The 17,206-nt window shown below is 36.1% G+C and overlaps 1 protein-coding gene across 9 annotated transcripts in view; it reads right to left on the reverse strand.

Annotated features, from left to right (window-relative positions):
• Positions 1–661: 661 nt before the first annotated feature.
• LOC123720347 (disheveled-associated activator of morphogenesis 1) overlaps positions 662–17,206 on the reverse strand; it is a 112,421-nt gene continuing 95,876 nt past the window's right edge. For 7 of the 9 annotated variants that reach the window (XM_045676965.1, XM_045676970.1, XM_045676923.1 and 4 more), the window contains 15 exons: positions 16,883–17,023; positions 15,898–16,126; positions 14,496–14,723; positions 13,547–13,677; positions 13,082–13,231; positions 11,967–12,122; positions 11,029–11,103; positions 7,450–7,767; positions 6,547–6,686; positions 5,197–5,358; positions 4,516–4,695; positions 3,917–4,040; positions 3,440–3,685; positions 2,975–3,157; positions 662–2,804 (listed from right to left, as the gene is read on the reverse strand). In XM_045676965.1, coding sequence (XP_045532921.1) covers positions 2,502–2,804; positions 2,975–3,157; positions 3,440–3,685; positions 3,917–4,040; positions 4,516–4,695; positions 5,197–5,358; positions 6,547–6,686; positions 7,450–7,767; positions 11,029–11,103; positions 11,967–12,122; positions 13,082–13,231; positions 13,547–13,677; positions 14,496–14,723; positions 15,898–16,126; positions 16,883–17,023 — 2,766 coding nt within the window. In that variant the 3' untranslated portion in view covers positions 662–2,501. The remainder of the gene's footprint in view (positions 2,805–2,974; positions 3,158–3,439; positions 3,686–3,916; positions 4,041–4,515; positions 4,696–5,196; positions 5,359–6,546; positions 6,687–7,449; positions 7,768–11,028; positions 11,104–11,966; positions 12,123–13,081; positions 13,232–13,546; positions 13,678–14,495; positions 14,724–15,897; positions 16,127–16,882; positions 17,024–17,206) is intronic. The other 2 variants (XM_045676931.1, XM_045676956.1) reach the window with 2 other exon arrangements.

The following is a 17,206-nucleotide window of genomic DNA, read 5'->3' on the forward strand; positions in this document are numbered from 1 at the left end:
ACACATGTTTTTCTTGGCCGGTAAGAGTGTCGCTGTCATGGATATTAGTATTGCCAGTAAATAAAAATTAACGATTTTAAGTGGAATAATTTGAAGTCATGCAGACTAACTTAATAATTTATTGAAATGTCTTAATAAAACATTATAATACTAGTATCTAGTTAATACAGTTCTAGGCTTAAATAAATTAGACACAAACTTAGGAACAACTGATATTATAGGTTTTGTTACCTGTACTATTAATATAATATCTTACCTTATCTAGCAATCAGAACCGTCCAATAATTAAAACATTGACATTGTATTTAATAATGCAAGGAAAAAAATAATACATTTCAGTTCCATTTTTAGTAGAGCTTGGTACATAGCAAAATTATTTATTGTACGCACCAAGAAATTACAAAAGATAAACAATGTCAGTTTGACATTTCAAAATGGCGACGTCAGTACCAATTTCAGCCACCGGCCAAGGAAAAAATATTACCAATGCCAAATATACCATAACCAATTAGGCTCCACAGTCACAACTTATATACTAAAAATTAATAAACATACTGTTTCAAAGTGGATTATAGGTATCGTAATAAATCAAATAAAACACCCAATAATTTTCAATTTTATTTAAATAATCTATTCACTGTATTATATATTATACGCTTAAGCAATACTGAACAAAATAATAAACATTTACAAGACAAAACTATAGTTATTTTAATAAATAATTGAATTCCATGTCACGGTAACAGATTCTAATTAATATTTACATTTAAAACTAAACAGAATCACTATTAATCTCATTATGTAAGATTAAAAATATTGTATAATTATATCAAAAACGTCGAAGTTAATATTCAAAATTATGCCACCGTTAGGCAATTCAAAACTTTCACAATTCCAATATCTTATATAACACACCAGAATATATCCCAAGTTCCAATATTCATTTCTCCGTGATTGACAATTCTATAAAGTTCAACACTCAATATAAGAAACAATTATGAATCTACAGCCTAGACTAGCAATTGTCCTATTTTTATTAATCAATTACATAAAACCTCTATGGCTTTATGCGAGTCAAAACCTTCGATGTGTCAACAAGCATAGATAGTAGAATGTATCACTGACATTGACAGGTTGAAAGAGGACACGGAGTATGACAATCTACATATTAGCTGGTTCAACGCAAAACTTATTCTTCTTCCCGCTTCTTTTTTTATATCGATTAATAAAATACTCTTGATAGAGCTACAGGATCTTATTCTTTGAATGAATCATTTACGTCAGAGCTCTTGACTGTACGGTGCCGTAATAAAACTATTGAATGAAATTTAGTACTGGGGTTAAAATCTTTGTCAAACTCATACGTCACATACATATTCATAGCTGTTTTGATATAATTTAAAACGGGGTGTGTATTGCCTTGTGTTACTTTATAGTTTACAATATACAGCCATGTTTTATTTCTTTTAGAATGTACTTATTTCAAAGCTTTAAGGATATAATTCGATCCCTCTTTCAATTGTCAATGCAACTGTTCTCTATAGTCTATGTTATACGAAATCTATCTGAGCAAATACCAAAATTTAAAAAAAAAACTATATACCTTTGCTGTGTTAGCAAAATAAATCTATGGAAATACAGCCTTAATAATTGTTCAGTCAGTATGAAAATTTATAAAAACGTACAAAACGGGGTCTGGTTTTGATTGATGTATCCACGAAAAATTATGTCCCAATTTAAATATTGGCACTGTAACGAAGTTTCCAATCACCAATTTCATTATTTTGTGACGATTAAAAATTCCGCCAAAACAAACAAAATATTAATCTAATATATCACTTGTATAAGATTACACTGATCCCAAAAGGTAAATTCAAATCCATTACAAAATCCATTTTCACAAAATTCCTAAACGCTACGATCAAAAGTTTCCCCACATATATTATGGGAATATATATTTCGTTAAGTCACTGGTGTAACGTCAAATTAATGAACTGCCTTTTATGGATCTCAGTCATAATGCTGTTAATAGGCCGCCCATACTTTTGTTCAACAAATTTAAATCAGTCTACTCGGCATTAATTCTATTATATACGACCTTTATATATAAAACATATATTTCCAACTGTCTTAGTCAATTAATAACACAACACAGAATACGTCGATAATACATTCCAGAATAATACAATACAGAATACGTTGAAACAATTCCAAATATTGCAATACACGAAGTATACAATGCAGATCTCTGGCAAATTATAAGACTGTCTTAGTCAAGATCCATACGATATGCAATAATACAATACAGAATACGTCGATAATACATTCCTGAATAATACAATACAGAATACGTTGAAACAATTCCAAATATTGCAATACACGAAGTATACAATGCAGATCTCTGGCAAATTATAAGACTGTCTTAGTCAAGATCCATACGATATGCAATAATACAATACAGAATACGTCGATAATACATTCCTGAATAATACAATACAGTCTTAGCGCTTTTGCCGTTCTCTCGAGTCCTCCCTACAAACGCCTCTAGGTGGGGAATCGCGTCCTTTGTGACTAGCTTTTGAGGTCTTCCTGGACCTTTTGAACTTCGCTACGTCATCTCCGAATACGTCACCGGTCCTCAGAGCTGAGATGAGGTCATCGAACTCACCCTTTTGGCCATTTGTGAGGGTTCCGTCACGTGAGGTGTCGCCGTTCGCGTGTCCGTTGCAGTCCTTACCGAGGGATTTTCCGACAGAACCAAGCAGGCTTGAGCCCTGTTTACGCTCCATCGTACGTTTTTTAAGCTGAAAATATTAAAATTATAAAATATATATATATTTATTTATTTTCTAGCCTCAAAGTTTAACCAATAAAATACAGTCCCTTAACATTACATAAAATTTTTATTCATATAATGTATTAAATAATTAAGAAATCATGAATGTTTCAAATCTTTTTTTCTCCCTTAACTTACCTCCTGTTCATGTCGAGTTCTTCTCTCCTCTTCATCACGTCTCCTCCTGGTAGCATCACATTCAGCCCTTGCTTCCACCAGCTGCGTCAAAAAGCTGTCCAAAGCTCCGAACAACAATTCAGGCGACGCTGATGGCTCTTCGCCGAACGCGTGCGCACACGCTTCTAAACGGCTCTTCATGTCCTGAACATTGAAAAAAGTTTAATCATAAAATACCTAATATCAAATACCAAACTAAAACTCAAGTTACAGATATCCGAGTCTTACTAATATTTATATAATTTTATTGAATAGGATATAGAACTGTATTTGATCCTCCTATTAATAATAATAACACTTATATTATCGCGAGTGCGTTGCCGGCCTTTTAGGAATTGGTACGCTCTTTTATTGAAGGACGCTAAATCGAATTAGATCGGTTCTTAGTTATTCACTTAGGTAGTTTTGTGAGAAATAAGACAATACCTGGAAAAGATCCTCAAGTTGCGTAAACGAGCATACAGCGTGTGCGTGGAAGTCCCTCATGACAGACAAAAAGGCGTCGTGGGACTGCGCAGGCGCAGGCAACGAAGCGTGGTACTCCAGTTCACGGGAAACTTCGCGAAGACCTGTCCTTAGAGCACTGACATCCTTCTCCAACTGCTCGATGCAGACTTTAGCAGCTGCTCTTACATGGGGTAAATCTTCTTCTAGGAGGAGGACATCTTTGAACTGGGAAAAAAATATTTGAAAAAAACCTTTTTATTATGGCGAAAATCGATTTCATAGACCCCATTTTACTATTTCAAAAGATTTGAATTGATGTGCTTTGACGTGGAAGGTTCTAGAATGAAGTTTGAAGTTTCTTGTAAATAAAAAGTTACTCAAATTCTTCGAGAAGATTACACAGGAGATAGAAGAGAAGTTATTCTAGAACACCTAATGAAATTGAATAAGCGTTACCTGTGTCTCCAGCATTTCGACGAGGTAGTGAAGGAGCGTGGTGTTCCTCGTCACACTCGACTTGGTATCAGCTAACTTGTTCAGAGAAGACAACCGGAAACCGGATGCATTGCCACGAGCACCGCTGCCGTTCAATTGTTTGTTAAATAAATATTTGAAATGAGTGGAAATAAAAAATAAATTAGCGGCATTTGTCAATCTAATAGGCAAATAGGTGATCAGCCTCCTGTGGCTTTAGCATACGATTCTCATCCCCGAGGTCTAAGGTTCGATCCTCGGCTGTGCACCAATGGACTTTCTTTCTATGTGCGTGCGCATGTAACATTCGCTCAAACGAAAGAAAACGTCGTGAGAAAACTGGTTTGCCTTAGACCCAATAAGTAGACGGTACTTAGGTAGGTACAGGAGGCTGATCATCCACTTGCCTGTTATATTGAGAAATTATCACGAAACAGACACAGAAATCTGAGGCCCAGACCTCAAAAGGTTCTAGCACCACAGATTAATTTTATCACTAAGTGATTGTACAATACCTAAGTATTATGAGGAAAAAATAATCGAGAAACGAATATATTCAACGTCAAATCCATTGAACTCACCGGTTCATATAATTTCCCAAAGCTAAAACGATTTCCAGAAGAGTCCTAAGTCTTCTAGAACGAGTCAGATCCCTAGCAGCACGAAGAACGACAGATGCGCGTGCGCTGGCTTCGGCCACCGCTGCCGAGAACTTCTTCTTGAATAGTAATGTTCGGACGCGTTGGTGGTAATGAGGGATTCTGGAGTGGTAAATTTAACAATTCAGTAGCTTCGATATAAGATTGATGAAATCTATATATGTACATAAATACGTATATACGGTTATATATTTTGAATTTAGTATTGCCGCAAACCGGAAATCCATCCACATTAAAAAAAACAGATAACTTATTTCCTAGCATCACATTTCGAAAAAATAAATAATACTACTTTTAAAAAAAACCGCGAAAATTTTCGTTTAGTAGTACCTACACACACAATACAAAGTCTATAAAGATATAAATATCATTTATTAGGGGTTTTAAAAACACTTATTTATATTATACGTAAGGAATAAGGACACGCAGAAGCACATATAAGGAAGTCAAAAAATCGATTGTAAAAAAAATATTTTAAAAAAGCCGCTAACCTATACATAATCTATCATAAGATAACAGTTACATACCTAGACCCATTCATCCATTTTGTTTTGCTATGATTCTTTAATATGTAAAGAAAACACTAAGAAGAGTTTAACTCACTTGGAAATCTCATAAAGAAACCGATCAGCTCTCGCCATGCTGTCCAGCTCGTCCTGGTGCTCCTCCAGTAAGGCGGCTTCTTCAGCACTGGGCGTGAACTTCAATAACTGCTCAACCATATCGATGGGTAATTGTTCTGAACTGTCCATTCGGAGGATTGCTCTGGAAGAGGAATCAAAGACACACTTGAGCGTTAGACACAATAGAGTCGTTTTGTTTCATTGATGTATAGTAAAGATCTAGATAAAATGATGTGCTAACTGGGCGGATGTTTCTACTATACTAAGAAGAGAGGATAAATATGATTTGGAAAAACACTACGATTATTTGCCTTCAACTGTTGGAGAGTACGGGATTGACTGATAGAGCAAGAATGCCCGATACATTGGTTTGGGTACCATGAGATTGTCTCTAAGAGCTGGCTTAGACAAGGACAAGGGCGTATAGAAATACGGTATATACATAATAGCTGCCCCCGCCAACTTCGCTTCTCCTTAATGTGGTTTTAGTTAACCTTAATACTGTGACACGAAAGAATAATTTCACTGTATTATCGTCACTATAACTGGAATTTGATTTACACTTCGGTCTAAGCAACACGTGGTTGGCTATGCTAACACCAAAACTAAAAAAGTAGAAATAATTGAATTTTACGGTATTTCGTTTACTACAAAATAAATTTAATTTATACTTTAGCCTCAATAACACGTGGTATTCATGATATTTAATTGTAGCTTATATGACACGTTTGTCGGTTTACCATAGCAGTGCCATCTATTGATTACTTATTCAATCCAGTCGAAAAGTATCGACATCTGTTAGAATCTTTTAGAGTTAACAGATAATTGTGACTGTCAAGTAATTATAGACAAATAATTTGCAATAAAATAATTAAAGATCTAAGTTATCCTATCTCTTAAGTTGGACCAGACTGCTCACGGTGTGCCAATTTAATTTAAAATCGGTTAAGTAGTTAGTCCATCACGGACAAACATCGTGACAGGAGATTTATATATTATACATATATACCTTGTATCAAATAACATATTATCTTTGCTCCAAAATAAACATTTTTCCCCTTTCCCTGGTAAGCCTATTCTCTATATAAAATATCTATCTAACATAAAATGCTTTGGAAAAGTAAAGAAAAATTGTTACTCATTAAATATAGCGATAATAATATAAGGCCGGCAACACACTTGCGAGCCTTGTGGTTGGGGCGGCGGCATCACCTAACATCAGGCAAGCTTTCTGCCCGTTTGTTCTATAAAAAAAATATCTAAGCTTCCCATAATTGATATTTCTATCCTGATAAAGCAATTTGCACATTTCAATGTAGTAATCTCTAACCTGCATATTTCTTCATCAGACATCTTCAGTTTGGACAGCAGTATGGTGCAGTTCTGAGCACGTCTTCCGTCTATCACTGACAAAATCTTCGTTCTCGGTTTAGAACCCAGTTGCCGAAGGTCTTCGACAGAGCCCTCGTTCTGAATTACAGACAAACACAAATTTATTATAATAATTTATTTTTAACAGGAATTAATAAACTGTTCTAAAAAAAAACTTTTCTGAACCATATCCTATCCTGGTCAATCGTGACTTTCGTAATTCTTGTATATTACATCGCAATACATGAATCTGTGAGATTATCCTTTTAGTTTATTTTATTTTTTGTATTATTTTAGATTAAGGTTGGTGATTCTATATTTTTAATAAGACTTGGAGACTAAAAGTTCATGCACTTTTTGCACTAGCCATCACATTTTTTTTTAGTTTTATTCCCTGACTAGGGTTGCCTAGAAGAGATCGCTTGCTAGCAATAAGGCCGCCCTTATATTTTTTAAGTCTTGTATTATTATAAACTTATAATTAATTTACATAATTTTAAATTGACAGTCACCGTGACCACGCACGCTGTAAAACACGCGAAACATCGGGAAAAAATTATGTAAAATAATTATAAGTTTATAATAACATAGCTTCAATCCGGTAAAAATGTGTTTTCTTAAAATGTGTTAAAGCTATAAAGACAATTCTATGTTATGTTATTTGTTTTTTCTATAAATGTAACGAAGTGTTAATAATTAAAATAGAAACTGACTAATAAAATAGGAAAAACATGTAATTTCCGTGTTTTTTAAAGAGTGTTTAATGAGTCAATATAAGTAAGGTTTAAACGTATCCCTACATAAATAGGAGATGAATTACTAGATCTTGCTATGCAAAAAGGAGAAAATCCAAACACCCTACCTGAACTCCATTCTTCTGGTAAGCGCAGAACATCTTGTCGATCGCGTGCAAATCAATCGCGTTGTAAAGCTTCGTATCGTCCAACTCCTGCCAAATCGTTCCGTGTAACTTCGTATCGGGAAGTTTGCTCCAGTTGAAGCTCTTCAAGGGATTTCCTGGTGTGGGCACGTTCTTCTTGGGCCTCGGAGCGGCCGGGGCCATGGGGGCAAGGGGGGCCGGTGGCGGAGCGGGCGCGGAAGGAGGGGGAATGGAAATTATTGGGGGTGGCGGAGGAGGTGGGATGGAGCAAGTGATCACTGCGCTTTTGAGGTTGCTGACCTGAAGAGAAAAAGTGCCACATTAGACATGATTCGGTACAGTTATTGAAAGCTAAAGAAGGACATTAATAAGAAAGATAGCTATTCCAAAATAGTGTCTTCACTCCTTGAAAGGCCGACAACGTCCTTGTACTGGTATTCTAAAATACTGTCTTCACTCCTTGAAAGGCCGACAACGTCCTTGTACTGGTATTCTAAAATACTGTCTTCACTCCTTGAAAGGCCGACAACGTCCTTGTACTGGTATTCTAAAATACTGTCTTCACTCCTTGAAAGGCCGACAACGTCCTTGTACTGGTATTCCAAAATACTGTCTTCACTCCTTGAAAGGCCGACAACGTCCTTGTACTGGTATTCTAAAATACTGTCTTCACTCCTTGAAAGGCCGACAACGCACTTGTACTGGTATTCTAAAATACTGTCTTCACTCCTTGAAAGGCCGACAACGTCCTTGTACTGGTATTCTAAAATACTGTCTTCACTCCTTGAAAGGCCGACAACGCACTTGTACTGGTATTCTAAAATACTGTCTTCACTCCTTGAAAGGCCGACAACGCACTTGTACTGGTATTCTAAAATACTGTCTTCACTCCTTGAAAGGCCGACAACGCACTTGTACTGGTATTCTAAAATACTGTCTCCACTCCTTGAAAGGCCGACAACGCCCTTGTACTGGTATTCTAAAATACTGTCTTCACTCCTTGAAAGGCCGACAACGCACTTGTACTGGTATTCTAAAATACTGTCTTCACTCCTTGAAAGGCCGACAACGCACTTGTACTGGTATTCTAAAATACTGTCTGCACTCCTTGAAAGGCCGACAACGCACTTGTACTGGTATTCTAAAATACTGTCTTCACTCCTTGAAAGGCCGACAACGCACTTGTACTGGTATTCTAAAATACTGTCTTCACTCCTTGAAAGGCCGACAACGCACTTGTACTGGTATTCTAAAATACTGTCTTCACTCCTTGAAAGGCCGACAACGCACTTGTACTGGTATTCTAAAATACTGTCTTCACTCCTTGAAAGGCCGACAACGCACTTGTACTGGTATTCTAAAATACTGTCTTCACTCCTTGAAAGGCCGACAACGTCCTTGTACTGGTATTCTAAAATACTGTCTTCACTCCTTGAAAGGCCGACAACGTCCTTGTACTGGTATTCCAAAATACTGTCTTCACTCCTTGAAAGGCCGACAACGTCCTTGTACTGGTATTCTAAAATACTGTCTTCACTCCTTGAAAGGCCGACAACGCACTTGTACTGGTATTCTAAAATACTGTCTTCACTCCTTGAAAGGCCGACAACGTCCTTGTACTGGTATTCTAAAATACTGTCTTCACTCCTTGAAAGGCCGACAACGCACTTGTACTGGTATTCTAAAATACTGTCTTCACTCCTTGAAAGGCCGACAACGCACTTGTACTGGTATTCTAAAATACTGTCTTCACTCCTTGAAAGGCCGACAACGCACTTGTACTGGTATTCTAAAATACTGTCTTCACTCCTTGAAAGGCCGACAACGCACTTGTACTGGTATTCTAAAATACTGTCTTCACTCCTTGAAAGGCCGACAACGCACTTGTACTGGTATTCTAAAATACTGTCTTCACTCCTTGAAAGGCCGACAACGCACTTGTACTGGTATTCTAAAATACTGTCTTCACTCCTTGAAAGGCCGACAACGCACTTGAACTGGTATTCTAAAATACTGTCTGCACTCCTTGAAAGGCCGACAACGCACTTGTACTGGTATTCTAAAATACTGTCTTCACTCCTTGAAAGGCCGACAACGCACTTGTACTGGTATTCTAAAATACTGTCTTCACTCCTTGAAAGGCCGACAACGCACTTGTACTGGTATTCTAAAATACTGTCTTCACTCCTTGAAAGGCCGACAACGCACTTGTACTGGTATTCTAAAATACTGTCTTCACTCCTTGAAAGGCCGACAACGCACTTGTACTGGTATTCTAAAATACTGTCTTCACTCCTTGAAAGGCCGACAACGCACTTGTACTGGTATTCTAAAATACTGTCTTCACTCCTTGAAAGGCCGACAACGCACTTGTACTGGTATTCTAAAATACTGTCTTCACTCCTTGAAAGGCCGACAACGCACTTGTACTGGTATTCTAAAATACTGTCTTCACTCCTTGAAAGGCCGACAACGCACTTGTACTGGTATTCTAAAATACTGTCTTCACTCCTTGAAAGGCCGACAACGCACTTGTACTGGTATTCTAAAATACTGTCTTCACTCCTTGAAAGGCCGACAACGCACTTGTACTGGTATTCTAAAATACTGTCTTCACTCCTTGAAAGGCCGACAACGCACTTGTACTGGTATTCTAAAATACTGTCTTCACTCCTTGAAAGGCCGACAACGCACTTGTACTGGTATTCTAAAATACTGTCTTCACTCCTTGAAAGGCCGACAACGCACTTGTACTGGTATTCTAAAATACTGTCTTCACTCCTTGAAAGGCCGACAACGCACTTGTACTGGTATTCTAAAATACTGTCTTCACTCCTTGAAAGGCCGACAACGCACTTGTACTGGTATTCTAAAATACTGTCTTCACTCCTTGAAAGGCCGACAACGCACTTGTACTGGTATTCTAAAATACTGTCTTCACTCCTTGAAAGGCCGACAACGCACTTGTACTGGTATTCTAAAATACTGTCTTCACTCCTTGAAAGGCCGACAACGCACTTGTACTGGTATTCTAAAATACTGTCTTCACTCCTTGAAAGGCCGACAACGCACTTGTACTGGTATTCTAAAATACTGTCTTCACTCCTTGAAAGGCCGACAACGCACTTGTACTGGTATTCTAAAATACTGTCTTCACTCCTTGAAAGGCCGACAACGCACTTGTACTGGTATTCTAAAATACTGTCTTCACTCCTTGAAAGGCCGACAACGCACTTGTACTGGTATTCTAAAATACTGTCTTCACTCTTTGAAAGGCCGACAACGCACTTGTACTGGTATTCTAAAATACTGTCTTCACTCTTTGAAGGTGCTACTTGAAAGGCCGACAAGGCACTTTTACTCTGGCGTTGCAGGTGTATAGGAAAAATATTAGCTTGCTACTTTCTATGGAGATTTTGTGATTGGTAAAAAATATTTTATACAATAAATAGCTATAAACCACATAAATTTTTGTACTTATAATAATTACTACATTATTTCACTATTTTTCATATTAATTACACGTTCTTGAGGTTACAAACCCCCACCACTTAGACCTACCTTTGCATCATCAGGTATGCTTCCTTCGCTGACTAGTTTTTCAAACCTTGCCCGTTCCGTTCTCTCTTGGTTCAACTGCAAAATTTTAACAAATTAATTTATACAAATTCACGCCAGGATTTACGAGAAACTAAAGACTAAATTTGCTGATTTTCAACATAAATGACATTTCCAAAGTATAATTTCTTGAATTTCCTCCTATCTTCCTTTACACTGAAACGTTGGAGGGACAAATGTGCAATTCTGAAAATATTTTTTTAAAGGCTACAGTCGACGCATTATAAACTGAGTCGGTCAATAAATGACACTGACAGTAGGAATGTGCACGCAATACGACACGTTATATATAACTAGCACGCACTAACGCACTCTGACTCCTGATTGGTCGTCACTAGTAAGGCTTGTTTCTCTTGGTTCCCATTACATTACTAACGCTTCGTTACGCAAAACGCACAATGGAGAATTTATTTACAAAGGTGGTTTTGAAGAAATTAAATGGTGCCATCCACACTTAAGCTCGGGCTGTAATTCCTGTCTTTAAAATCGAAAACTGACACCGAAAAAAAGTTTGCCTCAATTTCCCACCCACAAGAGCTTGCAGCACTGATTTGTAGAGTTAGAGAGAGAGGCGAAACAATCATTTTACCTTACAAATCAAAAACTTTTATTTTCAGATAGAGAAAAATTCTTCCAACTAACATAATTCAGCATATCGATCGTACCTATTGATTTGCACGTTCTCCAATGCTTATGCACATTACTACACGTCTCCATAAGACCCGTAAGTGCGAGCGAGACAAACAGATAAATATGAATTATGACCCGAGGCCTTAGTTCATAATGCGACTACTCTAGTCTGACCGGCACTCAAAAGCTGCAAAAGATGAGCCTCCAGTCAGTTTGTACCTGTTTTATAAAAAAAGCCAAGTCAACCCTACCTGCTGTTCCAACTGATGCGCCCTACAAGCACTGGCTCGGGCCCTTTCAGTACACTCCATGTGGGCCGCTGTTTCCCTCTCGAGGCGGTCTTTGAGGCGGCAGACCACACCTTCCAGCTCTTCTCGCTCCTGGCTCTGCTGGTCCACTTGCTTCTCCTGTTAGTTCACATGCAGGTGAGGGGTTATATGACTCGTGGGTGAAGAGGCTTTATTGCATTGTTTGCATTGCAACGTGACAAATTTTATGTCAAAATTTAAACAAAATCCAATTTAATTTAAATACTATTTTTTTTAAAACATACAACATAATTCTTTAAAATCACTTAAATTCGTGTTTGTACGGAATTTATATATATATATGTGTGTGTGTGTGTGTGTTTCATATAATATGGTCGATTGCAAAGATCTCTATCTCTTCACCCACACATATGAATGTGAATATGATTAATATTAAACCAACAATTCTTGCATTGCGTTATGGCTTTTTGGTATTTTATTAATGGATTACTGAATGGAAACAATGTTTTCCATAACCTATGGATTAATCCCAATAAAATTAATTATGTTTATTATTGCTAATACGCAAATTAGTCGATTTGCAACAAAAAAAAATGAACTGCCTTAAAAAGAAATTCTGGATTTTTTGTTTACGTAAATGGTCACACATTTTAGATAAAAGAGTTTGTAACATGGTATATGTTACAAATATATATAAATATAGATATAGTATGATGTAATCAATTTGAATTAATTAATAAATTAACAATACCAAACTATTAAATGTGTAAAAACAAAAAAAAATTATTAGGAAAACTAAATTACCTAATAAAAAAAAATTACAAACTCATAATAGAACTTTTGTAGTAAGTAACGCAAAACAGCGAATTTGTACCCTTAATATCAATTAAGGCAAAAAAACTTTCGTATTGTAAATTGCTGCTTACAGATAGGAGATTTTTTTTTAATTTCTAAGAAATTTGGATTTCCTGATATTTGGTATTGGAGTAATTTTGTTGTACTGGATTTTTTTTCCAAGAAATCGTAAAAGTTGTTAAAACCCACAATTCCACCACTATAAATGGATAAAAATGAAAAGTAAAAATCCTCCATCATACCTTCTTAGCCAGTTCCGTTGCCAGGTCGACATTTTCCTTTTCAAGATTTTCGGCTTTGGTCCGAGCAGCTACGAGTTCCTCTTCTTTCGCGAGCAAATGTACGATTTCGGCAACATTTATTTCCAATGGAGCTACATCTGGGTCATAGTGCTGGAAAAAAAAATAGCAAAAATTCCATTTATCATTCTTATAATAACAGGTTTATATAAGTGAATTCTATATTGGTAATGCTTGTGTTTAAAAAAAATAACAATGTTGAATCATAATACTATTCATAAAAACGAAAGCAGTAAAATTTCAAACTCTTTAACTCTAATTTTCTTTCGTCTCTTTCTATCAAACTGTATTTTTGACATTATAAACAGAGACAGGACATAACTTAAAAAGTTAGTGTTTTTAATAAAATATTTCCGAAAAAAAATCCCTTTCCTACCAAAAATAAATATTCCTGTATATGCAAGGTACCTTGGGGTTTTCTTCAGGATGGTCTCCCTGGTGGCTGCTGGCTCGGCTGCCAGCGGATGGCTGCTGAAGCACCACCTGCTGTACCACTCGGTCCAGCAGCAACCAGTGCTGAGCGTGGGGATTGTACTCCACTGGAAATGGATTATCGACTATAAATTTCGTGTTAGTATATACATATATATATATAGAAGTTTAATTACGAACACATGCACAGAAGATAACCAACCTGGATACCGACTTCAGCGCCATCTGCCGGGCTGTTTTATGAATCTAAACCGTCCAGGGCGTCCAGCCGTTTAAGAGAAGTTCAGTGTCATACACACGTAACGTAGAATTATATACACATACTAGCTGCCCCCGCGAACTTCGTTTCTCCTTAATGTGGTTTTAGTTAGCCTTAATACCGTGACACGAAAGAATAATTTCACTGGATTATCGTCACTATCATTTGAATTTGATTTACACTTCGGTCTAAGTAACACGTGGTTGGTTATGCTAACACCAAGAATTTAAAAAAAGTAGAAATAATTGTATTTCACGGTATTTCGTTTACTACAAAATAAATTTAATTTATACGTTAGCCTCAATAACACGTGGTAATCATGATATTGAATTGTAGCTTATATGACACGTTTGTCAGTTTACCATAGCAGTGCCATCTATTGATTACTCACTCAATCCAGTCGAAAAGTATCGACATCTATTAGAATCTTTTGGAGTTAACAGATAATTGTGACTGTCAATTAATAATAGAAGTCATTTGCAATAAAATAATTAAAGATCTAAGTTATCCTATCTCTTAAGTTGGAACAGACTGCTCACGGCGTGCCAATTTAATTTAAAATCGGTTGAGTAGTTTAGGAGTCCATCGCGGACAAACATCGTGACAGGAGATTTATATATATTAAGATATTAAAATAAATAAACAATTTTTTATGATAATACTCACATGGCAGCAACAACAAGTGCCTGAGCATAGACAGTAGATGCGGGTATGCGGCGGTATGGCTCAACTTATTTCGCAACAAGTCGAACATTTCCGTCGCACTCTTCGTGTCGACGTGCTGCTTGTCGTAACGTCGAGATAGCTCCCTCTCATCCTCCGTCCGGACCATCTCGAAGAACTCGATATGACGGTCGAGGGTCTCATTCTCGTATTTACGCAATTTCTCAATAACTGAAAATGTTTGAAAGTTATTGATTATATATTTCCATTCACACTAATGCACAAAACAATGTAAATAATTGTAAGGGCTAATAATCTAGTTCTTAGGGTAGGAAATTGAACACTTCAATGATGACTTGTAACTTTATAGGGTACCAAAAAATTGCCCGTGCGCATGTGTGTGTCTTCTATAATCTCCTCCTTACTCCACTCGACCAGGGAGATGTCCGTGTCAATTCGTAAACAACGAGTCAAATGAGTAACTATTTATTGCACATGCGCACTTGTAGCAAGATTCTTAAGAATATGTCTAATATAAAATAAATAAATATTAAAAGATAACATAATGAATATTATAATCAATGTATAGTCAGGTGTTTTAATGATGATGACTGGTATTTTGAACCCGTATTCGACATTTTCCATTCATAGATTATTTACAAGTTTTGGGCTGTTAATCAATGGGACAGTTAAGACTTCATTCGATAATAACTTTTAGTTAGGTAAGTATGTAATCTAATATTAGTTAATTTACATATTACATATATATAAGTAGAGGCGGTTTTTGCCGCGCACCACCGCTATGTGTATCCAGCTGGCCACTGAAGTATTTCCGAACGAATTCGTCTTAGAAAGAAAAGAGCGTACCAATTCTTGAAAGCCTTCTGGCATTGTGAGTGTCCATGGGCGGTATCACTTAAAATCAGACGAGCCTTCTAATACATCAACAAATAAAAAGCGTAAACAAAACAGTAATTGCAGACTTGAAGCCAAATAAGCTCTTTAGTTTCTCATACTCATAAACTTTAATACAACATGCCAATAATGTCAGAAAAGGTCGACTGCAATTCTATTGAAATGACACTTATAGTTATGAGCCCTTAGACAAGCCAAGTTAGTTTTTGTTAACGTCACAACAATTCTACCCCTAATTATATATTAGTTATAAAATCATATTTTATACGATTAAATTCAGTTGTTAACCAGCTTCAAGCAAAGTGTTTCATTAAACATATATCTAAACATATCGTTTTTTTAACTCAAAATGTAACCCAAAACATAAATATATACCTTATATAAGCCACAAAGAAACACTTAATAATTAAATGTATTTTTAACCAACTACAAAAAAAACTGAAAACAGATTATCAATTCGATTCGGTTAATTTTAGTTCTAACAACTCACCAGGTTGTATTCCCAACATAAGCAGCTCGTACCGCAAATGTAGCCTGAACTCCAGGCTTTCCTCGCCAGGTCCATAATTCAGTACTGCGTTCACAAAGGACATGATGGCCGTCTTAAGACCTAGGTCATCCCGGTAGGCACCCGTACTACGGTCTAGCTCATTCACGATGCCTTGAAATCTAGACCTTTCACCCGCGTATTTTTGGTAGTGGATCATTGCTTCAAGTACCTTAAATATAATAAAATATTTTGAGGGTAGTGTATAAATATAGGGACGGTACGTACGTAATTATTTTTTAGTAATTAAGTTTTTTATTGTTTCGGAACTCAAGTATTGTAAGGGCCTGTAGTAATATAGATAAAAACTACATTTATTTAACGCCAATAAGTAATAAGGAGGTTTGGTTTGATAATTCTACAAATAAGGTACAGGAGAGGTAGGAAAAACATTTTGCCGACCACCAATTAATGCAAAAATTTTGCTTTATTGTTCAAAAGTTAATAAGTATTATTCGTTAAAATTTTAACAAATATACCTAAAATAAATATCTACAATCTATAAACAACCAATCAGAGTCACGTACGTCGACGCGAAGCCCTCTGATTGGTCGAAACATGGTTCCTCATTATTCTTATCCTTAAAATTTGTATAAAATACTTAATTTACTTTATAGTGTTAGGCACAAATGTAAACGAAATTCACATTGATTCTACAAAAATATATAGAACTTAACAGTTTTATTATGTTCCTCGAAGTTTCTACAATTTTATAATTTAATACTTCCATTAGGTACATTGTGATTAACCTCGATTTTGTACTTTTTTGATTAGATACTATGTTGTAGTACATAATTTGTCGTGTTTTATTTTTAACCCATTGTCATTTTATGTAAATACAGTAGATTATTATAACGAGACCCTGGCAATAACACTTTACCCATAAATCTTGTACATTATATGGAATCTCGAAATAACATTATCTTACCTTTTTATGTCCTCCTGGTACAAGACATACTGCGCCAAGGATTTCAAGGGCCGCCACTTTAGTTTTAACATTTTCTGTGTCTAGCGATTGAGCTATTAAGTCGATACTGGTCGGATGGGCCAGGACGTGTGCACGGCCAGTCTAAAAATATTTAAAAAATGTTTCATGGAATTTATGCTAAAATAAAATTGTATATTGTTAGGTAATTTATTTTTATTATATCCCATAAGTATATCTAATTAAATAGATAGAGGGATAGAGCTATATCGATCTCTTTAAGAATGTTTGTATCACTGAACTTTTCATTTATAAAAACTTTACCTT

This window comes from Pieris brassicae, chromosome 1 (assembly GCF_905147105.1).
Source record: "Pieris brassicae chromosome 1, ilPieBrab1.1, whole genome shotgun sequence".
In the NCBI taxonomy this organism is placed as follows: domain Eukaryota; kingdom Metazoa; phylum Arthropoda; class Insecta; order Lepidoptera; family Pieridae; genus Pieris; species Pieris brassicae.